Source organism: Mobula hypostoma, chromosome 11 (genome assembly GCF_963921235.1).
Source record: "Mobula hypostoma chromosome 11, sMobHyp1.1, whole genome shotgun sequence".
Classification (NCBI taxonomy): domain Eukaryota; kingdom Metazoa; phylum Chordata; class Chondrichthyes; order Myliobatiformes; family Myliobatidae; genus Mobula; species Mobula hypostoma.
In genome coordinates this window covers 48,151,826-48,178,453 of record NC_086107.1, presented here as the reverse complement: position 1 = coordinate 48,178,453, position 26,628 = coordinate 48,151,826, and the positions used below count along the sequence as shown (strand labels likewise).

The 26,628-nt window shown below is 40.4% G+C and overlaps 1 protein-coding gene across 2 annotated transcripts in view; it reads left to right on the top strand.

The window, feature by feature from the left end:
* LOC134353717 (cytosolic 5'-nucleotidase 1A-like) overlaps positions 1 to 26,628 on the top strand; it is a 74,991-nt gene that overhangs the window by 11,058 nt on the left and 37,305 nt on the right. The window contains exons 2-4 of one of the 2 annotated variants that reach the window (XM_063062006.1): positions 7,616 to 7,796; positions 11,550 to 11,613; positions 25,739 to 25,906. In XM_063062006.1, the coding sequence (XP_062918076.1) occupies positions 11,569 to 11,613; positions 25,739 to 25,906 (213 nt within the window). In that variant the 5' untranslated portion in view covers positions 7,616 to 7,796; positions 11,550 to 11,568. The remainder of the gene's footprint in view (positions 1 to 7,615; positions 7,797 to 11,549; positions 11,614 to 25,738; positions 25,907 to 26,628) is intronic. The other variant, XM_063062005.1, reaches the window with a different exon arrangement.

The window sequence follows — 26,628 nt, the reverse complement described above, 5'->3', positions numbered from 1 at the left end:
CCTGTTTCAGGTTCCTTCGCACCATCCGTATAAATATGAGTATAATCACTATACTTTTCCAACACATGACAGTTAAATGCATTTACCAAATCTGTTTTATATCTTTCTTTCCTTTTTACCTCTAACAAATGCCAGTCTATGTCAGGCCATACAAGCTTCCATGGAGCTACAACCGGATAAACTACTGAAGGACTTATCCTCAGATCAAATACTCCACAAATACTCCTCAAATACTCCTCTTTCGCGATATCATTCCCTACCCGACTAAAGGTATCCCTCTGAAACCTCCCATTTTCCCAGCACTCCTGCAACACTCCTTTAGTAGGGTGAGAATCATTGTGCCCCTGCAAGTTAGCCCAGTAGTTTGCCATCAGTTGCATCCTTCTTAGTTCCAAAGGCATTATTCCCATTTCTACCTGTAGGGCTGACACTGGTGATGTTTTAAAAGCCCCACTGCACACTCTCAAGGCCTGAGCCTGAATCACATCCAGTTTCCTTATAAGAGACCTAGCTGCTGATCCATATACTATATTTCCATAATCCAATACAGATCTTACTAAAGCCACATACATTTTCTTCAAAGCTGAACAACTTGCTCCCCATTCCCTACCAGTCAAACATCTTATCACATTTATTACTTTTTTACATTTCTCCTCAACTTTCCTGATATGGTCTGCCCATGTTAATCGTGAATCAAATATAACTCCCAGAAATTTAAATGATGCAACCCTTTCTAATTCAACCCCATACATCCTTAACTTCTTCCCTACCTCAACCCTTTTCCTGGTAAAAAATACAGTTTGAGTTTTGTCTACTGAAAATCTACATCCCCAATAATAACCCCACTCCACCACTTCATCAATTGCTTCTTGTAGTTTCCTGATTATATGGTCCATGTTCCTGCCTCTTTTCCACACGGCCCCATCATCCGCAATCAGTGACCTACCTATATCCACTGGTACCTTTGTGAAGACATCATTGATCATAATGATGAAAAGTAATGGGCTAATCACACTACCTTGAGGTGTGATCAACGACTTTATCCGCTCAGGGGATCTCCCATCCACTGCTACCAACCTTATAGTTCCCACACCCCGCACTTCCCGTTTCTACCTCCTACCCAAGATCCACAAACCTGCCTGTCCTGGCCGACCTATTGTCTCAGCTTGCTCCTGCCCCACCGAACTCGTTTCTGCATACCTCGACACTGTTTTATCACCCCTTGTTCAATCCCTTCCGACCTATGTTCGTGACACTTCTCACGCTCTTAAACTTTTCGATGATTTTAAGTTCCCTGGCCCCCACCGCTTTATTTTCACCTTGGATGTCCAGTCCCTATATACTTCCATCCCCCATCAGGAAGGTCTCAAAGCTCTACGCTTCTTTTTGGATTCCAGACCTAATCAGTTCCCCTCTACCACCACTCTGCTCCGTCTAGCAGAATTAGTCCTTACTCTTAATAATTTCTCCTTTTGCTCCTCCCATTTCCTCCAAACTAAAGGTGTAGCTATGGGCACCCGTATGGGTCCTAGCTATGCCTGCCTTTTTGTTGGGTTTGTGGAACAATCTATGTTCCGTGCCTATTCTGGTATCTGTCCCCCACTTTTCCTTCGCTACATCGATGACTGCATTGGCGCTGCTTCCTGCACGCATGCAGAACTCGTTGACTTTATTAACTTTGCCTCCAACTTTCACCCTGCCCTCAAGTTTACCTGGTCCATTTCTGACACCTCCCTCCCCTTTCTAGATCTTTCTGTCTCTGTCTCTGTCTCTGGAGACAGCTTATCCACTGATGTCTACTATAAGCCTACTGACTCTCACAACTATCTGGACTATTCCTCTTCTCACCCTGTCTCTTGCAAAAACGCCATCCCCTTCTCGCAATTCCTCCATCTCCGCCGCATCTGCTCTCAGGATGAGGCTTTTCATTCTAGGACGAGGGAGATGTCTTCATTTTTTAAAGAAAGGGGCTTCCCTTCCTCCACTATCAACTCTGCTCTTAAACGTATCTCCCCCATTTCACGTACATCTGCTCTCACTCCATCCTCCCACCACCCCACTAGGAATAGGGTTCCCCTAGTCCTCACCTACCACCCCACCAGCCTCCGGGTCCAACATATTATTCTCCGTAACTTCCGCCACCTCCAACGGGATCCCACCACTAAGCATATCTTTCCCTCCCCCCTCTCTCTGCATTCCGCAGGGATCGCTCCCTACACAACTCCCTTGTCCATTCGTCCCCCCCATCCCTCCCCACTGATCTCCCTCCTGGCACTTATCCGTGTAAGCGGAACAAGTGCTACACATGCCCTTACACTTCCTCCCTTACCACCATTCAGGGCCCCAAACAGTCCTTCCAGGTGAGGCATCACTTCACCTGTGAGTCGACTGGGGTGATATACTGCGTCCGGTGCTCCCGATGTGGCCTTTTATATATTGGCGAGACCCGACGCAGACTGGGAGATCGCTTTGCTGAACATTTACGCTCTGTCCGCCAGAGAAAGCAGGATCTCCCAGTGGCCACACATTTTAATTCCACATCCCATTCCCATTCTGACATGTCTATCCACGGCCTCCTCTACTGTAAAGATGAAGCCACACTCAGGTTGGAGGAACAACACCTTATATTCCGTATGGGTAGCCTCCAACCTGATGGCATGAACATTGACTTCTCTAACTTCCGCTAGGCCCCACCTCCCCCTCGTACCCCATCTGTTACTCTTTTTAATGCACACATTCTTTCTCTCACTCTCCTTTTTCTCCCTCTGTCCCTCTGAATATACCTCTTACCCATCCTCTGGGTCACCCCCCCCCCGTCTTTCTTCCCGGACCTCCTGTCCCATGATCCTCTCGTATCCCCTTCTGCCTATCACCTGTCCAGCTCTCGGCTCCATCCCTCCCCCTCCTGTCTTCTCCTATCATTTTGCATCTCCCCCTCCCCCTCCAGCTTTCAAATCCCTTACTCACTCTTCCTTCAGTTAGTCCTGACGAAGGGTCTCGGCCTGAAACGTCGACTGCGCTTCTTCCTATAGATGCTGCCTGGCCTGCTGCGTTCACCAGCAACTTTGATGTATGTTGCTTGAATTTCCAGCATCTGCAGAATTCCTGTTGTTTACCTTGAGGTGTGCCATTTTCCACTATGTACTGTTTTGATAATTCTGATCCAATCCGAACTTGAATTTTTCTACCAAACAAAAAATCTTTAATCCAATTAAAAACTCTCCCACCAACCCCCATCTTGTGCAGTTTAATTAATAATCCTTCCTTCCACATCATATCATAGGCTTTTTCAATGTCAAAGAACACTGCTACTACTGACTCTCTATTTGCCTGGGCCTTCCTTATTTCAGTCTCTAACATAATCACTGAGTCCATGGAATTCCTTCCCTTTCTAAAACCACTCTGATAACTTGCCAGCATTCCCCTTTTCTCAAGCTCATATGATAACCTTTCTGTTATCATCCTTTCCATTATCTTACATATACTTGATGTTACTGCAATTGGTCTGTAGCTAGTGGGTTTTGACAGATCCTTGCCAGGCTTCCTTATTGGAATTACTACTGCTTCTTTCCATGCACTTGGTAATCTTCCCTCCTCCCACACTCTGTTATAAAAATGCAGCAACTTCAAGAGCGCTTCTTCTCCTAGATTTTTTAGCATCACAGAGCATATCAGATCTTTCCCTGGGGAGGTTGGTCTCGATCTCTTTATTGCTCTCACCATTTCTGCTAATGTAAATGGATCATCAATTATATCATCTGTTCCTTCCCTCCTGCTTAACACACCTAGGTGTTGGCTCATTATTCTTTCCCTTCTTCTTCTCCCTTCTTCAGACAAATTTTCTGAACTGTGTATCAGTACAAATGACTTGGCCATGACCTCAGCCTTATCCCTACTGGAGACTGCAGTTTCCTCCTCAGATATCATTACTGGATATTCCCATTCCCTTCTATCTCCCCCCATCCTCTTAATCATTCCCCATATCTCTCCCACAGGTGTTGTTCTTCCTACCTTGTCGCAAAAACTCCTCCAACTTGCCCTTTTAGCTTGACGTATAGTTCTTCTCACCACTGCCTGTGCTTTCTTATATTGAACCAAATGCTGCATAATTATGGGTTCTTTTAACTAGCCTGAATGCTCTATTTCTGTTTTTTACAGCCTGACAACATTCCTCTGTCCACCATGGTACCAGTTTTCTATTCATCCTATTTTTACTCCTAGGTATAGATCCTTCTGCTGCCATGATAATTGCTGAAGTCACCTGACTGTTTAATTCATCTACATTTCCAGAAATATCAATCTTTGTCAACCCTTCTTCACTCAACTTCTGGAACTTACCCCAATCAGCTTTTTCAAACACCCACTTTGGGGTTCCGCCACCTGGTCTTACTTCAACTCTTTCACCCACTGAACACAAAACTGGGTAGTGATCACTGCCTACCGTTGAAGCAGTCCAAACTCCCCAGTTACTAATGCCAGCCAAGGTATTAGACACTAACGTAATATCTAACACTGACTCGGTTCCTGTTGTTATATCTATCCTTGTGCCGCTACCATCATTCATACACACCAAATCCCTTTCTTCCATCAAATCTTCAATTGCCTTTCCATTTGGATCTGTAATCTGATCCCCCCATATTGTGCTATGAGCATTGAAATCTGCACACCACACTACTTTATGTCTGTTTTGTCCTTGTATCTTTAATAGGCTGTCCAAATCCAACCTTTTACATGGATTGTAGTAGTTAATTATAACCACTCCCTCCCCTCTCTCCCACACTTCCACCACTATGTATTCCTGATCATCTCCTTTTTCCAGTACCCTATATGGTATACCTTGCTTGATTAACATGGTACAACCCCCTCCTCCTCCTAGATTTCTATCTTTCCTTATCATTGTATACCCATATACCACAAAGTCTAAAGTTGGTTTCAACCAAGTTTCCTGAATACACACTACATCTGGTTTTACAACCGTTTCTTTAATAAAGTGCTTGAATTCCTGGCTATTGGCCAGTAAGCTCCTTGCATTCCATTGTAAAAGAATCACCATAATTAGTATTAACCAACACATGACACTTTCTGGCTTGACTGATTACTGAGGTTCTCCCTCACTTCCTCCCATGTCAGTCTTACTAACCCTAAATGGTTTACTGCTGCTTTTACCACCAGCTGAATTTTGTCACTTTTTGACTTTACCTCAGCAGTACTATTAATCACTCCTGCAATGAATGTTACTAGAGCCTTTTTGTCTACATAAATCCTGTCATTTGTTCTTTGTTGCATCTCTCGTATCCCTATTGCTCCCTGTTCATTAGGAACATTATTCTGTTCTCCTGACATTCTTACAGCTTCTGCATAAGTGATCTTTCTTTTCACTCTTATTTCTTGAATTTTAGTCTCCCATCTCACAACCTCACACCCACTATATGCAACATTATGAGCTCCTCCACAATTGCAGCATTTTGGTTGAACTCCTGTTCCGCACTTTCCATATTCATGATCACCCCCACATCTAGCACATCTCCTCTGCCTTTTACAGTTTTTAGCCACGTGTCCAAACCTTTGACCATTATAGCACCTCAATGGCTTTGGCACATACACCCTTACTGGGTAACTCATGAAACCCAGGAACACCTTCCTTGGCACTCTTTCTTCTTCAAATTCAATCAATACAGATTCACTTTCCTTTTTCACTCCCTCCTTTGTTGTTTTCAGTCTTTGAACATTCATTACTTTCCCTCCTTTGATATTCCTCTTTATCTCCTCCATATTTATACTCATTGGTATCCCCGTAATCACTCCTTTACAACCACTGTTTTGTGCTCCCACCCTCCCAGTGTATTCCACCTTGCATTTTCCAATCTCTTTTAGCTTGAGTGCTTTCTCAAGTTGTTCCTCATTCGCACATCTTACCAATAAGTTGCCATCATTAAGGACTTTTGCAAATACTATTTCCCCTATCTTATTTGTCAGAGTTGTTGTTAGCACAAACGGGTTAATTTTCTTCATATGTCCCTGAGCCTTCTCACTAAACCTAATTATGACAACACCTCCTCTCTGAGCTTGTTTATCTTCCTCACTTTCAGAGCTTTCTCCACTATCATTTCTTATTCTTTTATTCCCTTTGTCTTGGTTTTTATTCATCCGCCCCTCACTACCTCCTCATTCCCTTTATTTCTCCCTTCACAATAATCCACCTCTCCCTAGCTGCCTACCTCTGGTCCCAAGTCTCTATCCCTCTCCTTCTCCACTTTCTTTCCCTCAACCCCGCCTCTTATCTTGTCCGCCATTACCGGACCCACATGACCCCCTCCCAGCAATTTCCGTTCCTTCCCCACTCTCTTTCCCTCAACAGGTTCCAAAACACACTCACGCATCAAGCAAAACACAGCCAGCCTCCAGTCAAGCCAACTCAGCCACTCCTCTCCGAAAGATTCTACCAGCGACTCGTCCAGTACTTTCTCTAGCTAGTGATCCTTTTGTATTTGTTGATTGTTAGTAACTCACCCAACCTCAATCAGCTGCCATCGCACATAGTCCACACGCTCTTTCCAATAGGAGCTTTTAACTGTTCAGAGTTCAAGGTAAATAGTAATCAAGAGCAGTGATCTTACCTGCTTTCTTTTAACTTTCCAGCCCACAGGCAGTTAAATCAGTAATAATATCCCAAAGAGGTTGATTGACTCAACATAGATTGAAGATTGAGTCTTACTGGTCTGTAGGTGTTTACTTGTACACTAAATTATTGTTGATCACATGAAGAAAGGAAGTATAGGAAGGAGGAGAGAATTTTTGCATGAGCGTATCACCTGTGGTTAGGAAAACTTTGTGTAATCTATTTAAAAAGACTAAGAAACAGACATTATAACTGTTTGATCTCTACTAATTTAAAATATATTTTCTAAGGTTCCAATTAGGCATTTATTTTAAGTGCATGAGATTGGTAGAAGTCATGGATTTTGATTTGAATTCAAGTGCTTCTATTTAAAGCAATGCAAGCAATGAACTGGTGTTTATGTGGTTTCAGCCTTGTAATTCAGTATACTGGAGCGCCTTGTTCTTGATGTAGATCATTCCACTTCCTTGAGACCGAGTAGTGTATATAAGTCTTGCTATTTCACCAGCTTGGTTATCCTGCTCTTCTGTACCTGCGATTGATTTCGTATTAGATTGAAAAACTCCAGTGCTGCACATTGGAATCTTTTCTGAGACCTCGGTTTTAAATTCCGTAAGTATCTGAGAATTCAACTTATTGTTAATTTCAGCATCTTTGAAAAATACGCACAAACAAATCAACAGCTAGCGCCTTTCCTACCTAGCAAATTGTTCACCTTCTGCAGGATTCAAGCAGCTCTTGAGTTTTTTTCCCCATTGTAAGACATCAGCATTGTATTTTTCTGGATTTTGAACCTGCAACTTCATGAATTTGAATGCATAAATATTTTACGTGTCTGGAACCTATTAGGAATTGAACTGAGAATTTTTTTTTCTAGAACTTATCTAAGCAAATATATTGATAGTATTTCTGCACGTCTGACATGTGAATTACCGACTGGGCTGTGGATGCTGGATTTTAGCTAGGAAGGTTATTAATAGATTTTGTCTTGAATAGAGTCTGAATTGGTGAGTAAATTGTTGACTCCTGAACCTGATGAAGTTTAGACCAGCAACAGAGTCGACTGTACCTCTTCCTAGAGATGCTGCCTGGCCTGCTGCATTCACCAGCAACTTTGATGTGTGTTGCTTGAATTTCCAGCATCTGCAGAATTCCTCGTGTTGAAGTTTAGACCAGTGTGAGTATTCATGAGCTTGAATCAAATAAATGTATTTTGAGGAGTGTCATAGCTGTAAGATTTGTATTAATGAGTACTACTGAGTTCTGGCCACCAAGAACTTTGAACCATTAAGTCCAGTATTAGTTCCAGAACTGACGGTTCTGTTTCAGGACTTGCACTGTTTGGTCAGGGTAATTTTGAATCTTGAAATATTGTGTGATGTTGGGAACTGGCATAATTTTGGATCTGATCTAATATGTGTATTACTGAAATCCAGGAATGTTTTAACTGTGGAATATATTGTTACATAGAATTTGAACTGGCAAGTGAATCGACAGTTTTTAGCTTCCTTGAGGTATTGAATACATTGTAGGAATGTAGCACCATTTGGACCATTATCTGCTGAGAAAATCATTGCTTCATCCAAAGCTCTCATCACCCTCAACCCTGACTTGACATACCACTCACACTTAAGACCAAGTCTCCCTCCCTTCCTTTCATTCCAAAATCTTCATGCACTTCAAATTGACCTCCAGTGCGAATTGCATTATACCTAACCTCGTTCTGTGGAATGGGATAGATATTGATATTGGACTTCACAAACAACCATGAGGATCGTGTAGTGGAAGAAATAGAAAAGGTAGTTACCAAGGCCTTATCTACCTTTTGTTTACAGGCAGCCATGCTAGATTTCTCAGAGAAGCACTATGCATACATATTATCTCCCAGTAAGATGGCTCTCATTAAGCTCTGACATGATATGTATTCTCATTTGTGTGCCTGGAACTCTTTGCTTTTAGAAGTCATCATTATGGTCACTCTTATCTCTCGGCTGCTGATATTGATCTTTGTTTCAACTATCAGGATAAATGAATAGATATTGAGATTTAGTTGCATTACAGTTTTCCCAAATCTCAGGCACTCATCAACATCTATAGCATTAGTCCTTCGATCTCTCTGACAATCTATCTGGAGTGCTTGGAAGGGTTTCTCATTCCCTGTCCCAATATTGTACAATCCATTCTCGGAGCAGCATCACTCTCCAGGCACTGAAAGTGTGTCAAATGTAATGTGTTGTTTTCCCTTGAAGCTGGTTGCTAGATCCTGTTACTCACCGATGTAGTTACGCATTTTAAAACTTTGACACAACATGGCATTGCACATTAAAGACTAATAATCGATGCTGCTCTTCCTGCTGACTTCCTCTGGCAGGTTGTTTGTTGCTCCATATACCAGCATCTACAGTCTTGTATTACCCAAGCCAAGTAATCCATTCCGGAAACCTTACAGTTGAAGATGGCTTTCTTTATGGGACCTTTGAAAACATTGTTTGACGCAAAGCACTTAGTAGGTTTAAAAGGTATTAAGTTACACATTAATTTATGCTTTCAAGTTTCCTGCCTAACTTTCATTCAAATCTACTTTTCTCTAGTTATCAACAGAGACCCCGTGTGTAAAATAAATTCCACTCAACACAATCTGTTTTTATTTAAGGTTTGGAGAAGGGAGCAACAGCAATTGATTTAGATAATGGCAAATGGCAAGAAAATGTTATTTTTGAATATGAGATCATTGCAGAAAGACAAGGCTAATAGGTATCGCTATTGGTGAAAGATTGGAGGGACTGGGATAAGTCCAGAAGCACTGAAAATATTACACTGCAATTGAGCTTTAAGAGCCTGATGAATGGTGAAGAAATACTAAAGGGGAAGAGAGTGTGCTACTGTTCAGGGTTCTTGGAGAAAAGAAAAAGAATATGTAGATACTGAAATTTGGTTGTTGGTGGTTGGCTTGAAGGATCCGTTTCTATGTTGTATCTCTCCATGATTTTAGATTACGATGAAGCTTGATTTCTGCATATTGAAACACTATTGTGCTTCAAAATAAGAGGGAGGTAATTCAAACTAGCTACCCATTCTCTATGACTGCAGAGAGGAATCAATTTACATTTGGCTGCATTCTTCAGCATCATCACTTCATTGCAAAGAACTTAAAAGCTAATTTTAGTACATCATCCCTTGCAGTAGCCAGGGGAAAATGAGCATGGAAAGTTGGCAAATGAGTTGCGCTAATCCTCCATCAGCTTTAGCAGGACAGTGTCCCATAATGTACATTAAGATTTCATAAAATAATTGGAAATAAATTTTTCTTAATTGAATATGGCTTTGAAGTGATTGTGGGGCAGTTCATTAACAGCCTTTCGAATCCTTATTAAATGCATTCATTTGAAATTGTGGGTCAGCTAATCACACATAGAGCTATCAATGAATTAGTTCAACTGACTCTTGGTTCTACAAGCTGTCCCAAATAAATGCATAAATATGATACAAATAAACAACTTGAGATGAAAATAGTTTGCATTTATAAAATGCCTTTCATATTTCTTTCTGAGTGTTTCAAAGCAATATTCCCTCTAATTTGTAATTACCAGTGTGCACAAATATCTTGTGCTGTGCAATTTTTGAGTACTGAATTTTATATATGGAGGTATTTATGTTAATGGCTAGCAAAGCACTGGCAATAAGAACTTAAGAGCTTTTGCAAACTGACCATTTGTGACTTATTTGCTAAAGGATGCTTTAAAAAGTCAAGCTTCCAAATATCACCCCACTTCTTCCCACTTGCAAATTCTCCAGCAACTTTTGTATCATGACAATACACACAGGTAGCACCAGTTTCAGTATTGTGCATAAATATTTCATGTAGCTGCACTTTCCTGACCTCATGATCTTTCGATGTAGTGGTTTCTACTGTTTCATTAAATTATTCCGCTTTAAGTTAACTATCAGTTCTTTTGTACTTCAAGCCCTTTGCTTCTTTGGAATTCGACATAGTGAATTGATGATTTCTTCAATTTAGAAGAAGTATAAATAAGTCAGTTCTAAAATATGCAGGCAAATCATCGTTAACTCCACATTATCAACATTGTTCGTGTCAGACACCAGAAAAGGAAATGTGATTGTGTATGATCGTGAAATATACTTAACACACCAACGAGATAGAGGGTGACAACCTTTTGTGCACAGTTTAACCTCCCTTGTGCGCACAAACCTTAGAGGGAACATTTTTTCAAACTACTTGTATCCAGTATTTGAAAAATGGCTGCTGTTAAAATGAACATGCTAATTGCTTATATCTGTTCTTAAATCCAATTTGTTCTGGCTGTAATGCCATTTTGAAAACAGTTATGAAATAAATACACTCTCGCCCTTTTGATCAGTTCAACGGATTCACTTTGATGGATTTCCAGTTTTCTATTGTGGGACAGCAACCAAAGAGCAGTGTGTATAATGCGACGGTAGGCCAATAACCCAGCGAAACATTGTCAATCATGTGGTTGGATCAGGCCCGGTTTCTGACCTGGCTCCGCTCGTTCAGTATTTTTTCCATTTACTTCATCTATTTTTTTGTTGCCATTTTTTGCCTGCTTTTGATGCCATGCAAGAAGAGAGATCTACTGTTCTAATTCTACTTACAGGTTGTGATTCTTCAGGGAAGAGCTTTGACCGTGAGTGACAATCTAGTTGACTACAAACAGAAATTCCAGTTTGCTAGGATTCTTTAGCATCTGCATATTGAATCCAGTTAGAACATGCCTACTACTATTGTCCTGGATGAGCCTGTTGAACATGCCGAAAATCAAATCCTGCGACATTCTGCATGACTCATCTACTTTTAAGAAACTTATTGAGCGTGATATTGTTTCTGCTTATGGAATGTGCTGACAGAATCGGGCTTTCACTTCTAATGGCTGGGATATTCTTGTTCTAGGTTTGACTGCGTATTGAAGATGGATGACAACATTAAGGTTATCCTCAACACTGAAGTAAAGCAGGTAAATATAGAAACTGTATTTACATCACAACAGACAGGTCTATTCTTGTGTTCATGCTGATAGTTATAATTTTGGTTATAGTATTTAATCATGATCCTCAGCATAAGAGATCGTAATCTATTATTATTCTTGGTATAATAATAGAAGGGTGTACTGATTCCAACATAAATGTGCCTAAATTGAATATTCCTACAAATGTCTACTCATTTTTTCTTTGTGTTCTATTGCACTCTGTGCCTCCCTGTTCATTTGTTCCACGCATTCAGCACCAAACATATAAAGTATCTAATTTTAAACTATCTGTAAAGTATCTCCCTCCTAAGTGAAACCCTTATCCATATGTTTCTGCCAATGTTATGAGTTCAATTTACCTTTATCCTTAACTTACTCGTATCAGTTTACACCTAATGATTTTGAATACTTAAATGATATCTCTTTTCTGAGCCATCTCCACAGTGCAAAAAGCCTTAGCTTCTTAAGTCATCCTTATTTTAGATGCTTTTAATCTTCTTGTTTAGTATTAGACCACTGCTGCCTCTCATATTTGGCAGCTTTGAAAGGTTATAATCTCTGTAATTTAAGTACTGTATTTAGAACCTGGTGTTTGCAAATTGTTGCAGGATGTATGTTGTGCTAAAATAAGGCTGTAAAACATGTTGGGATGAGTATTGGTGGATGGAATTTAATTCCAGCAACTACTAGGTGATATATTATGGGAAGTGAATTAAGGTTAGGACATATACAATGAATGTGGGGCACAAAGAAATATTTCTAATTAGAAGGACCTTGTGGTTCAAATCCATAATTCTTTGGAAGTGCCAGCTCAGATAGATGGAGTAATGCAGAAGGCATATGGCATGCTTGCCTTCATTGGTCATGGCACAGAATATAAAAGTTGTGACATTGTTATTACTTTATAAAACATGGCTAGATTACATCTAGAAAATTTTGTGCTGTACCAGTTGCAACAGCATATAAACAGATGGTTGCACTGGACAGAATGCAGAGGAGATTCGTCTTCATATTGTCTGAATTGGAAGGCTGCAATGTGAGTGCAGCCACGGTTGGAGTGGACCAGGGTTAGAGTGGTACGCTATTGTTCAGCAAGCTTCAACTGGAACAGGCAGAGGTTCTAAGTAAGTATCATGGTATGTGCTAGCAATGACTGAACCCAAGTGCGGAGGAAAGACAGACTACCATGGGGAGACTGCAACCAAGGTTTATTAATAAGTGGGAACTAGAGTGAAGGAGATCAGGATAGGATGGATGGAAAAAAGCAAAGAAGGTGTGCAGTCAGACTGCCAGGAAGGGCAGGCAGGTGAAAGGACAAAATTTCAGCCAGCAGGATGAGTATCAGTGTAGTAGGGATGCAGAATCAAAAAGGGTAGCACATACAGTACTCAAAGTGTTATATCTCAATGCACCGAGTATAAGAGTTAAGGTGGATGATCTTGTTGTACCTTAACAGATAGTCAGGAATGTTGTTGTGGCCATCACTGAATCATAGCTGACAGATGGTTGTAGATGGGAACTGAATGTCCAAGGTTATACGTTGTATCAAAAAGTTAGGAAGGTAGGCAGAGGGATGGCATGACTCTGCTGGTAAAAATGGCATCAAATCAGTAGAAAGATGTGACATAGGATTAGAAGATGTTAATCCATGTGGGGTGAGTTAAGAAACTGCGTATCAAAAGGGCAATATTATGATAGTCATGAGAGATTTCAACATACAACTCAGTTGGAAAAATCTGGTTGGTAACGGATCTCAAGAGATTGAGTTTGTTAAATGTCTATGAGATAATTTTTTAGAGCAGTTTGTTATTGAGTCTACCGGGGATCAACTGTACTGGATTGGGTGTTATATTATGAACTGGAGGTGATTAGGGAGCTTAAGGGGTCAGTATTGGGACTGCTACTTTTCACATTGTTTGTCAATAATTTGGATAATGGAATTGATGGCTTTGTGGCAAAGTTTGCAGATGATACAAAGATAGGTGGAGAGGTAGGTAGTGCTGAGGAAGCAATGCGATTGCAGCAGGACTTAGACAAGTTGGAAGAATGTGGAAAAAGTGGTAGATGGAAAACAGTGTTGGAAAATCTATGATGATGCATTTTGGTAAAAGTAACAATAGTGTGGGCTATTATCTAAATGGGGAGAAAATTCAAACATCAGAGGTGCGGAGGGAATTGGGAGTCCTTATGCAAGACTTCCAGCAGATTAATTTATAGGTTAAGTCTGTGGTAAAGAAGGCAAATGCAATGCTGGTATTTATTTCAAGAGGAATAGAATATAAAAGCAAGGAGATAATGCTGAAGCTTGATAGGACATGAGTCAGGCCACACTTGGAGTATTGTTAACAGTTTTAAGCCCCATATCTCAGAAAGGAAGTGTTGTCATCGGAGAGAGTCGAGAAGAGGTTCACAAGGATGATTCCAGGAATGTACAGGCTAACACATGAGCAGCTTTTGGCAGCTTTGGGCCTGTACTCACTAGGATTTAGAAGAATGTGGGGTGATCTCATTGAAACCTACCAAATGTTGAAAGGACTAGATAAGGTGGATGTGGAAAGGATGTTTCCTATGGTGGGAGGATGCAGAATTAGATGGGACAGCCTCAAAATTGAGTGGTGACCTTTTAGGACAGAGGTAAGGAGGAATTTTTTTTAGTCAGAGAGTAGTAAATCTGTGGAATACTCTGCCACAGACTGCAATGGGGGCAAGTCTGTGGGTATATTTAAGGCAGAAGTAGATTGTTCCCTGATTGGTCAGGGCATCAAAGGATATGGCGAGAAGGCAGATATATGGGGTTGAGTAGGATCCGGGATCAGCCATATGGAATGGTAGAGTAGACTTGATGGGCTAAGTGGCCTAATTCTGCTCCTATGTCTTATGGTTTTATGGTCTTAAGGTAAGAGAACACTTAGGAGGCAGTAATCACAATATGGTTGAGTTCAGCTCAACATTTGATAGGGAGAAAGTAAAGTCTGATGTAGCAGTATTTCAGTGAAGTAAAGGAAATTACAGTGGTATGAGAGAGGAATTGACCAAAGTAAACAGGAAGGAGCTACTGGCACAGATGACAGCAGAGCAGCAATGCTGTGAGTTTCTGGGGAAAATGAGGAAGATGCAGGGTAGCTGTATTCCAAAAACAAAGAAATACACAAATGACAAAATAATACAACCATGTCTAAAAAGTGAAGTCAAAGCTCATGTAAAAGCAAAAGGGAGGGCATACTACAATGCAAAAATTATTGGTAAGTCAGAGGATTGGGAAGCTTTTAAAAACCTACAGAGACCAACTAAAAGATCTTTAGGAGGGAAAAGATGAAATATGAAAGCAAGCAAACAAACAAAATCAAAGTGGATAGTAAAAGCTATTTCAAGAATGTAAACAAAAAGAAAGAAAGATGAGAGTGGATATAGGACCACTAGAAAATGAGGCCAAAGAAATAATAGTGGGGGTCAAGGAGATGGCAGATGAAATAAATGAGTATTTTGCATCTGTCTTCACTGTGGAAAATGCTAGTAGTGTGCCAGATGTTGAAGGGTGTGAGGGAAGAGAAGTGTGTGCAGTTAGTATTACAAGAGAGAAGGAACACAAAAAGATGAAAGATTTAAGGGTGCATAAGTCACCTGGACAGACAAGCTGAACTGTAGGGTTCTGAAAGAGATAGCAATAGAGATTGTGGAAGCAGTAGTAATGATCTTTCAAGAATCATTGGACTCTGGCATGGTGCCAGAGGACTGGAAAATTGCAAATGTCACTCCACATATTAAGAAAGGAGGAAGGGAGCAGAAAGGAAATTATAGAGCAGTTAGTCTGACCTCAGTGGTTGGGAAGATGTTGGAGTAAATTTTTAAGAATGAGTTATCGAGTACTTTGTGACACAGGTAAAGATAGGACAAAGTCAGCAAGATTTCCTTAAGGGAACATCTTGGCTGACGAACCTGTTGAAATTCTTTGAGGAGATTACAAGTAGGATAGATAAAGGAGATGTAGTGGATGTTGCACATTTGGACTTTCGGAAGGCCTTTGACAAGGTGCCACACATGAGGCTGCTTACCAAGTTAAGATCCCATGGTACTACAGGAAAGTTACTGGCATGGTTGTAGCATTGACTGGTAGGAGGCAGCGAGTGGGAATAAAAGGATCCTTTTCTGGTTGGCTGCCAGTGACCAGTGGTGTTCCACAGGGGATGGTGTTGGGACCACTTCTTTTTATCCTGTATATCAGTCATTTTGATTATCGAGTAGATGGTTTTGTTGTCAAGTTTGCAGATGATATGATTGGTGAAGGGGCAGGTAGTGTTGAGGAAACAAGTAGGCTGCAGAAGGACTTGGACAGATTAGAAGAATGGGCAAGAACTTCCAGTAATGCCTCCCCCCACCCCTTCATCATTTCCCATCCCCTCGTCCCTCTCTCATGTTATCTCCTTGCTCACCCATCGCCTCCCTCTGGTGCTCCTTCCCCACCCCCCTTTTTCTTTATTCCATGGCCTTCTGTCTCTTTCACCAATCAACTTCCTAGCTCTTTGCTTCATCCCTCCCCCTCCAAGTTTCACCTGTCACCTGACATTTCTCTCTCCACTCCCCCCACCTTTCAAATCTTCTCCTCAGCTTTTTTTCTCCTGTTCTGCCAAAGGGTTTTGGCCTGAAACATCGACTGTACTTTTTTTCCATAAATGCTGCCTGGCCTGCTGAGTTCCTCCAGCATTTTGTGTGTGTTACTCGATTTCCAGTATCTGCAGATTTTCTCTTGTTTGTAAAAGATAATAACACATTTGGTTGGCCCTGTAGAAGTGGCTGCATCTGAGCACACTGCCATCTTACTGGAAGATACTAGCCTGGATAGAAGATTTGCTGACAGGCCGGAGGCAAAGAGTGGGAATAAAGGGAGTCTATTCTGGTTGGCTGCCTGTGACTAGTTCTCGAGGGCTGTTTCTTTTCACGTAGTACGTCAATGACAGAATTGATGGCTTCGTGACCAAATTTGTGGATTATATGAAGATAGGTGGAGGGGCAGATAGTGTTGAGAAAGAAGGGAGTTTGCAGAAGGGCTGAGACAGATTCAGAGAAAGGATAAAGAAGTGGCAGGTAGAATATAGTGTAGGGAAGTGCTGGAAAGTGTATGATCTTGCACTTTGGCAGAAGGAATAAAGGTGCAGATATTTTCTAAATGGAGAGAAAATTCAAAATCAGAGGTGCAAAGGGACTTGGGAGTTGTTGTGCAGGACTCACTGAAGGTTAACTTGCAGGTTGAGAAGGTGATGAGGAATAATGTTAGCATTCATTTCAAGAAGACTAGAATATAAGAGCAAGCATGTAATGCTAAGGCTTTATAAGGCTTCGATCAGTCTGCACTTGTAGTATTGTGAGCAGCTTTGGGCTTCTTCTCTTAGAAATGGATGTGCTGATGTTGGAGAGGTTCCAGAGGAAGTTCATGAGAATGATCCTGGGAGTGAAAGTCTTAACATATGAGGAGCGTTTGACAGCTTTGGGCCTGAATTTCAGAATCAGAATTAGAATCAGGGTTATTATCACCAGCATGTGTTGTGAAACTTGTTAACTTAGCAGCAGCAGTTCAATGCAATACATGATAATATAGAAAGAAAATAAATAAATCAATTACAATAAATATATATATGTGTGTGTGTGTGTGCGTGTGTATATACTAATTTTACAACATTCTGTAGCTTTCGATCCTGTTCAGTAGCTCTGTCCCCTCATGCCAAACAGTGATGCAGCCTGTCACAATTCTCTCCATGGTACAAGTTTTCAAGTGATTTAGTTGACAAACTAAATCTTTTCAAACTCCTAATGAAATATAGCCACGGTCTTGCCTTCTTTATGGCTGCATTGATATGATTGATCTGAAGTGACCAGGTTAGATCCTTCGAGATCCTGACACCCTAGAACTTGAAATTGATCACTTTGCCCACTTCGGTTCTCTCTAAGGATTCGTATGTGTTCCTTCGTCTTACTCTTCCTGAAGTCCAGAATCAGCTCTTTCGTCTCTCTGACATTGAATGCAAGGTTGGTGCTGCGACACCACTCAACTAACTGGTATATCTCGCTCCTGTATGCCCTGTCACCCCCATCTGAGGTTCTACAACAATGATTGTGTCATCAGGAAATTTATAGATGGCGTTTGAGCTATGCCTAGCCCCACAGTCATGTGTATAGAGCGAGTAGAGCAGTGGGCTAAGCGCACACCCCTGAGGTGTGCCAGTGTTGATTGACAGTGAGATATTATTACCAATCCACATAGGTCATGGTCTTCCTGTTAGGAAGTCGAGGATCCAATTGCAGAGGCAGGTACAGTGACTCAGGTTCTGTAACTTATCAATCAGGATGGTGAGATTGATGGTGTTAAACGCTGAGCTACAGTCAACGACAGCATCCTGACATAGGTATTTAGAGTTCAGAAGAATTAGCGAGGATCTCATTGAAACCTATCGAATATTGAAAGGTCTCAATAGAGTGGATGGGGAGTAGATGTTTCCTACAGCAGGAGAATCTAGGACCAGAGGCATCCTCCAAATAGAGAGGCATCCATTTAAAACAGAGATGAGGAAGAATTTCTTTAGCCAGAGGGTGGTGAATCTATGAAATTCATTGCCACAGATGACTGTGGAGGCCAAGTCATTGAATATATTTAAAGTAGCAGTTGATAGTTTCTTGATTAATCAGGGTATCAAAGGTTATGGGGAGAAGAAGGCAGGAGAACGGGGATGAGAGGGGTAATAAGGATGGAATAGTGGAGGAGACTTGATGGGTTTATGTTTTATGGGCTTAAGATATGAGGACAGTTTAGATAGACTGAGATTCTTTTCCCTGGAACAAGGAAACTGAGGGTTGACCTGATATAGGCACAAACAGGGTAAATAGTCAGTACTCTCTTTTTTTGCATGGTAGGGATCTCAGACACAAAAGACATAGGTTAAAGATGACAGGTAAAGATTATAAACCGTATTTGAGGGGAATTATTTTTAACACAGAGAATAATTGATGCCTCGAACTCAGTGCCAGTGTCACTGTGGTTGAGTTAGATACAATCATTAGAATATAGAGACATTTAGACAGGCATTTAAATAGGATATTTAACTTTTCCAGAAAAATGTGGGACTAGTGTAGATGGGATATGGTAGACCCATCCCAACAGCCTGTTTCTTTGTCAAGTAACCCTAGTACAGTTAGATAAATAGAATCTGGATATCTGTTTATAAGGGGGAGATGTGCATTGAGTAAGTGTGAGAGAGAGAGAAAATGTGAAAATGGCCTTTTAGATCAATCTTATTTTTAAATCAGAAGTTGTTCTTCACCCTGAATTAACAAGCACTATAGACTGTATCACTGGACTACTCAGTATCATTCACTCAAAGTTCTCTCCATCATGTTGCAGTTGTATAAAGCTTTGGTTAGGACACACTTGGACTATTGTTTGCAGTCCTCGCCTCCACGTTGCAAGAACAACGGGGAGGCTGTCGAAGGGAGCAGAAGAAGTTATCTTGATTATATCTTTTCCCACCCTGTCTTCTCTAAAAATGCCATTCCCTTTTCTCAGTTCTTGTGTCTCTGCAACATCTGTTTGCAGGATGAGGCATTCCTCTCTAGGATATCAGAGATATCATGCTCCTTCAAAGAACAGAGTTTTCCTTCCTCCACCATTGACATATTAGTCAATCTTCCCACCACCTTAACAGGGATAGAGTTCCTCTTGTCCTCACCTACCACCTACTGAGTCTCCACATGCAACACGTAGTTTTCTGTGACTGGCACAGCATTCAACAGGACCCTACTACTAAGCACATCTTTATCTTCTGCTGTCTCCCACTCTCTGCCTTCTGCAGGGATCACTTCCTCTGTGATTCCCTTGTCCATTCATACCTTCCCAATAATCTCCCTCCTGGCACTTATCCTTGCAAGCGTCAGAAGTGCTAACCTTCCTCACCTCCATTCAGGGCCTCAGACAGTCATTTCAGGCAACACTTCACATGCAAATCTTTGGGGTCATCTACTGTATCTGGTACTCCCAGTACTGCCTCCTCTACATTGGTGAGACCTGACGTAGACTTGGGGACCGCTTTCTCGAGCACCTCAGCTCCATCCGCAAAAACAGAATTTCCTGGTGGTCAACAATTTCCCATTCCCATTCTGACATCGGTCCATGGTCTCTTCTTCTGCCACAATGAGGTCACTCTCAGGGTGGAAGAGCAACACCTCATATTCCATCTAGGTACCCTCCAACCTGATGGCATGAACATTGATTTCTCCAACTTCCAGTAATTCTGTTTTCCCCCACCCACTTCCCTCTCCTTCTATTCCCCAGTCTGGACTCTTGCCTCTTCTCCACACCTGCCTATCACTTCTCCCTGATGCCCCTCTTCCTTCCCTTCCTCCCATGATCTACTCTCCACTCTTATCCAATTCCTTCCTCTCCAGCCCTTTGCCGTTTCCACTTATCACCTCCCTGCTTTTTATTTTGTGTGCATGTCACCCTGGATTTCCAGCATCTGCAGGATCTCTTGGGGTTTAAAGTTCATCAAGATATTGCCTGGGTTGGAGCACATTGCACAAAGTTGGGTTGTTTACTCTGGTCTAGAGTGTCAGAGACTGAAGGGAGACCTAAATGAAGTTCATAAAAATAATGAGAATCGTAGATGGGTTAGATATTCATGGTCATTTACCCCAAGTTAGAAATGTCAGCTACTAGAAGGTTTAGGTGTAAGGTGAGGGTGAAGAGTTTAAAGGAGATATGTGAGGCATGTTTATTGCAGTGGTAGCTGCATAGTACACTGTTCAGGGTGGCTGATAGAAGCAGATATGATAGTGATATTTAAGAAGTATTTAGACGGGCACATGGACACCCAGGGATACTGTGTGTCCAGACAGATGGGATTAGTTATTTTGTCAAAATGGTCAGTAACAGACATTGTGGGTTGAAGGGGCTATAGACATTGTGGGTTGATAGCCCTGTGCTATATTGGTCTGTTCTCTCTCACAGCAAAACAATAATCCCACAAACTAGTCCTATGAATCTTTCCTATTTTAAAGCCTCTGCATTTCCTTTCATGAGCTTCATTCTGCTCTTTTAGACATTCCACCAAAGCTTGTTTATTTCTTGTATTTATTTGATTCCATTGCTTTCAATGTTTAAAGCTGGAGGCTGATATTACTATCATCCCCCAACAATGTCTGCCCTTCACACTGCCTGGATAGTAGCACCTTCTCCTTCAGTACAAAGCACAGCAGGAAACATAGACAAGTTCCTCCTGGGCAGGGGGCACTGAATTGCTGACCATTCCGGATACTGCAGAAGCAAAATTCAAGTTCCATGTTTGAGACTGATGAGTATCGTTAGGTGATTTTAATCCTCATTATTATAGCTCTGCCTGATTCTGACTTTGACAATACCCTTTCCAGTCACTACTTACTGTGTAAGAAACTGAGATTGCTTTGTTTTCCCATCAGTACTGTGATAAGTTGTGTATTAGATATTCCTCCACTTAATACAAGCTAACATTAACTCAATACAGATCAGCAATCCAATTGAAGCTCACTTCAATGTTCAAGGTAAATTTATTATGGGTGTATATATATGTCACCATATACTACACAGAGATTCATTTTCATGCAAGTATTCACAGCAAATACAAAGAAATACAATAGAATCTGAAAACCACACACAACAAAGACAGATGAACAGCCAATGCGCAAAGGACAATGAACTGTGCAAATACAAAAAAAGACCAAAATAATGATAATTAATAAATAAGCAAAAATATCAAGAACATCAGTTCTAGAGCCCTTGAAAGTGAGTCCATAGGTAATGGAATCAATTCAGTGTTGGGGTGAGTTTAGTAAAGTTACAGTATCTCTGGTTCAAGAATCTGATAGTCAATGAGTAATAACTGGTCCTGAACCTAGTGGTGTGCATCCTGAGAAAGACGATGCTGCTTTCCTGCAGCAGCTCTCATTATAGCTGTGTTCAGTGTTGCGGAGGGCTTTACCCATGATGGACTGGTCTGAATCCACTTTTGTAGGCTTTTCCATTAAAGAGCATTGGTGAGTCCATACTAGACCCAGTCAGTACAGTCAGCATACTCCACTATGTATCTGTAGAAGTTTTATATGACATGCCAAATCTTCGCCAACTTCTAAGAAAGTAGAGGCGTGCTGTGCCTTCTTTGTAATGGCAGTAGTGTGCTGGACCCCATATGTATGTATTTGGTATTTCAGTTGCAAAATGCAATCATTACATGGACCACCAGGAGGAGCTCTCTGATAAGCATGCTGAATGCCATAGTACTAGTGTCATACAGAAACACTGAGCTTGCATTGATCAACATGATGGAAAATTTGTATCATTCTAAAAATTCCATTATCAACATATGAGTCGAGCTTTTCTGTGCTTTTTGTATATATGATTCTAATGCTGTTTTCGATGAACTGCAATATCATTTTTGATAACCTCGGGTAGTATTTTCAGTGGTCGCTGTTTATACTGTGAAGAAAACAAGCACAAAAAGTATTAAGTTTTTAAAGCTGGAATACAGAATAAGCAATTTCAAGAATGAAGCTACATGCAACAGAAGTTAAGAAAAGGATTACCCTATTTAAACAAAATGTTTTGAGATTAAAATAGCTTTTTATAAGTTATATATTCTCCTTCACTTGAATATTTTGAGTGATATGGATTGAGCCCGGTTCCACATGTAACCAGTCAGACTCTATCCCACCCCTAACCACCACATCCCCATTCTGACAATCTTTTCCCTTCCTTCCCAACTTAAACTTTTTGCCTCCATTTATGCCACTTGACCCGCTGAATTCTTCCATAAAAGTACAGTTTATAAAGTAAGACACACAAAATGTTGGAAGAACTCAGCAAGTCAGGCAGCATCCATGGATAAGAATAAACAGTTAATGTTTCAGGCCGAGACCCTTCATCAGAACTCTTCTGCAGAATCTCTTGTGTTTATGAAGTCAAATATCATATAATATCCTTGAATGTAAAAAAAACCTTACAATTACTTCACATAATTTTAATTTAGTGTTAGACCACAGCCGATAATATGTCTGATTTCATTGAATCATCCACTTAACTTGCATTAGGATTTTCTTTCTAATCATCTATCCTACTGCATCTATGACAAATGTAGAATTCTCCATATCTAGTGCATGCTGCTATGTTCTCCTGGATGGATAATATTTGTTGTTCAAAGCGGATTTAGTTCATTTTAAAGTATGGAAGCACTAAACTTCTGATAATTATTGTTCAGTGCAAAGGTATTATTGGGAAAGAGAAGAAAATGAAGGCATGATTCCTCCACCCTGTCTTTTGCTGTATTCTGGCTAATGTGGTTTTAAAAAAGTCTCAATATTTTATTACTGTACATACTGGGCAAAATCAAAGCAGGATGTCTTGTTTAACTTGACTCTGTTAATAGCAGAATTTAGAACCATTGATGAAGTCCTGGAAACATTTGCCTAACCCCTCTTAGTAGGTTTGGAAGCCTTTTTCAAGAAAAGATAAAAGAGAAATGATTGTGAATGGTAGGCTATAAAACACAGGAGCAGAATTAGGCTATTTGGACCATCAAGTATGCTCCGCCATTCAATCATGGCTGATTTACTTCCCCAATCAATCACATTCTCCTGCCTTCCCCCTGTGATATTTGATGCCCTTACTAATCAAGAACCTATTAAACTCCACTTTAAATACCATCAGAGCATGGTGGTCTGTACATTGCACAATTTAGGATGACAACAGAGGCACATTAACAATTACTTGTGCACTAGACCTGGTGAGAACTGTTTTGTAATACAGCATGTCAAACCATAGAAATGTAATCAATTATTTAGATACACATCTATTTGGTCATAGGACTCCACCAGAACTGAACCAATAAATTGGACACATGGTGGAAGCTGTTTTGAGGTAGTGAAGTTTAAATATATACATTTGTTTTGTAGGTTTGCTTCTGAGTTTGTAGTGTTTTAAAGTGAAAAAGCCCTTGAAATGAGATTGCTAATGCAGCTAAGTAGTTACTATTTTCAGTAAAATGCTGTCACTGAAGTGAAGTCAATAATGAATTCCACCTGCTATGAACTTTTATGGACATCCTGCATTTTTATATAGAGGGACGTGTAAAAACTAACAGAAAGTCTGACAGACAATGGAAAAACTTCTCAATGACAGAATGGTCTAAAAAGAGAACTTGGAATGAGGGTGGCTTGTCCAAGAACTATATGAGGATTATTTTTTTGGTTGTGAGTGATAAGGACCTAGAATGTATTGAAGGAGGGGCCGCAGATTAAAATTTTTCAACTTGATAGTATTTTGAAAGAAGAGAGTGGGATATGTGAGACTACTCATATTATTTTTACATTCAGGCAGCACATCTTCATGGATCAAATAATCTCCTGTTCTGTAACACTGGATTCTGTAATGCAGATCCATCATATGTAAACACGAGGAAATCTGCAGATGCTGGAATTTCAAGCAACACACATTAAGTTGCTGGTGAACGCAGCAGGCCAGGCAGCATCTCTAGGAAGAGGTACAGTCGACGTTTTGGGCCGAGACCCTTCGTCAGGACTCATGAATCATTGTGTGTCAGGACACACACTTTTATGTGTGTTGCATACAATATATGTACTTCGATTTTATCGATCTGCCGTGCACACATAAAAAAAATAGACGTCTTTCTGTAGTTAACAGTAAGCATCTTCAGAACACTTCCATTTAAATATTGGAATCTGACTATGAATAGATAGCCCACATTCATTGCCCATGAGATGAGTGGTTTGCAAGACTGGTTTTTTAGAGAATAGACTACGATATCTGTTGGTGTGCTTACTGACTTTCTACAACCTTAAAATTGCATTACTTTTACTTCAAGCTTAGGGAGAATATTTTCAAAGCATTCACTAATAATCAATGAAATACGACTAATTGGATAGCTCTTAAAGTAGTGGTGGTTATTTCTGTATATTTCCTTCAATCTAAAAACATACAAGCAGTGGTATAATGGTAAGTGTTGAATTATCTTATGATAAACGCAATGTGAAGTTAGAGATAAATTAGTTGCATTAGATTAATCAGATCGTTTATTGCGGCATTATTAAGCTAAGAGAACATACAACATAAGTTAAGACTTGTTCAGTTCTGTAATATTTTACACATCAGCATTTAGCTAATCATGTTGCAACCACTTTGTGTGAGTTAACTTAAAATGCAAAACCACATCCTACTTGTATTCGATGCAACATGAAGTACAATTTTTCACAAAAATAGTGTCATTAAATCCAGTTTTTAACATTGAAAATCCTGATGTTATAAATTCTCTCCAGGATCTTGAGGTTAATATGCATCAATATAATCATTTTTATACAAGGCTTTAATGGTAACATCTTTCCTTGGAAATGTAATGGAGAAGTTAATTCTTGCTTTTTATCTCCATGTCTAATATATCTTGTCTACTTTTTTTCAGGGTGGTGTAAAAACTGGAGTTTCCTCTGACTTGTGACAAGTGTTATAATTGACTTCTTGTACAAGTTGGTTCTACAACTAAAACACTTTAAAATGACAGTTGCAGATCTAGGCTAGAGAAAGGCTTCCTGTGTGAGAGAAGTTTCTGTGTAGACAAAAATTACTGGTCCACTATTAATGGAAATTCAGTCCCCGAATATCAACCAGACATTTTTGAAGATATTAAATTTAACTGATAAGCCGATTTGCAGAGTGCAAGTAGCCATTGCCGTAGACCCTGCTGACTTTAAAAATGAGGGTCTTGAGTTGAGAAGTTTGCTAGCTCATAACACAGTTTTGTTCTTGTTCATTGGTGGCTGAACCTGCCATTAAATAAACTTGCAGTCTGTTATTTGCATCCAAACATTGCAGGCTGAAGATCAGAATTATTGCTGAAACAAAACAATAACAGATTATATAAGGGCCTCAATTCCATTGTATCATTTATCCCAGTCTCACTGCAGCATACTTTGGTTAGTAATCAAATTATAGTAGTCTGTGACCTGACTCCTTTCGAGTAATAACGTATAGAGTTTTCTTGAGATAAGATCCTGAGAGTTTTAATAATATTATCGGTCCCTTTCTATGCAGAAAGACCCAATCAAAGCCGTAACAATTGCCATCTCAGCTCGAGCTCTTTTTGATATGGAAGAAGAGCATGAATTATTCTTGACAGAAGGCCCAGAAGAATACATTAATCACCAGATCAGTAATGAAGACATACCTCTAAAGGAAGGTATTGTTTTGCCATTCATCAGGGTAAGTTCTCACACACACTTTGATTTGCCTGCCATGAACTCCTCTTTCTACCAACCTTTCAATATTTGATTCAGCTGCCATATTGGCAAGTTTTTTTTTAAAACAGATGTGAGATTTACTTAATGTCCTTGCATGATTTCTTCCATTTCTAATCCAATTTAGTAAAGACTTCGACAGCTAGTATGAAATCAGGAGGTCTTGCTGATAGTGAAGAAGGTCATTATAAAATATAAGGGGACCTTGATGAGTTAGGGAAGTGGGCTGAGGAGTGGCAAATGGATTTCAGAATGTTAAGTGTATGATGATGCATTTTGGAAGGTCAAACCAGAGTTGGACTTGTACTACGAATGGTAGGGCTCTAGGGAGTGTAATGGAACAGTGGGAGCTAGGAGTACAAGAACATAGTTCATTGAAAGTGGCGTCACAAGTAAAGGGATGGTAAAATGGTAGTTTGCAAGTCAGTCAGTCAGAGCATTTCACATAGAAATTGGAATGTTATGTTGAAGTTGTATAAATTGTTGGTAAAGCAACACTTGGCGTACTGTGTACAGCTTCTGTCACCCTGTCTAGGAAGGATGTGGTTAAACTTGAGACTTACAAAGTCCCTTGCCTGTTGATAGAGGGGTTACTCTCCAGGTCAGAACCTTGGGATTAGACAAATCTTATGCAGGGAAGTACCAGCCCGTAAAACACTGGGGTTACTGAGACTCAAGTTCTTTAAG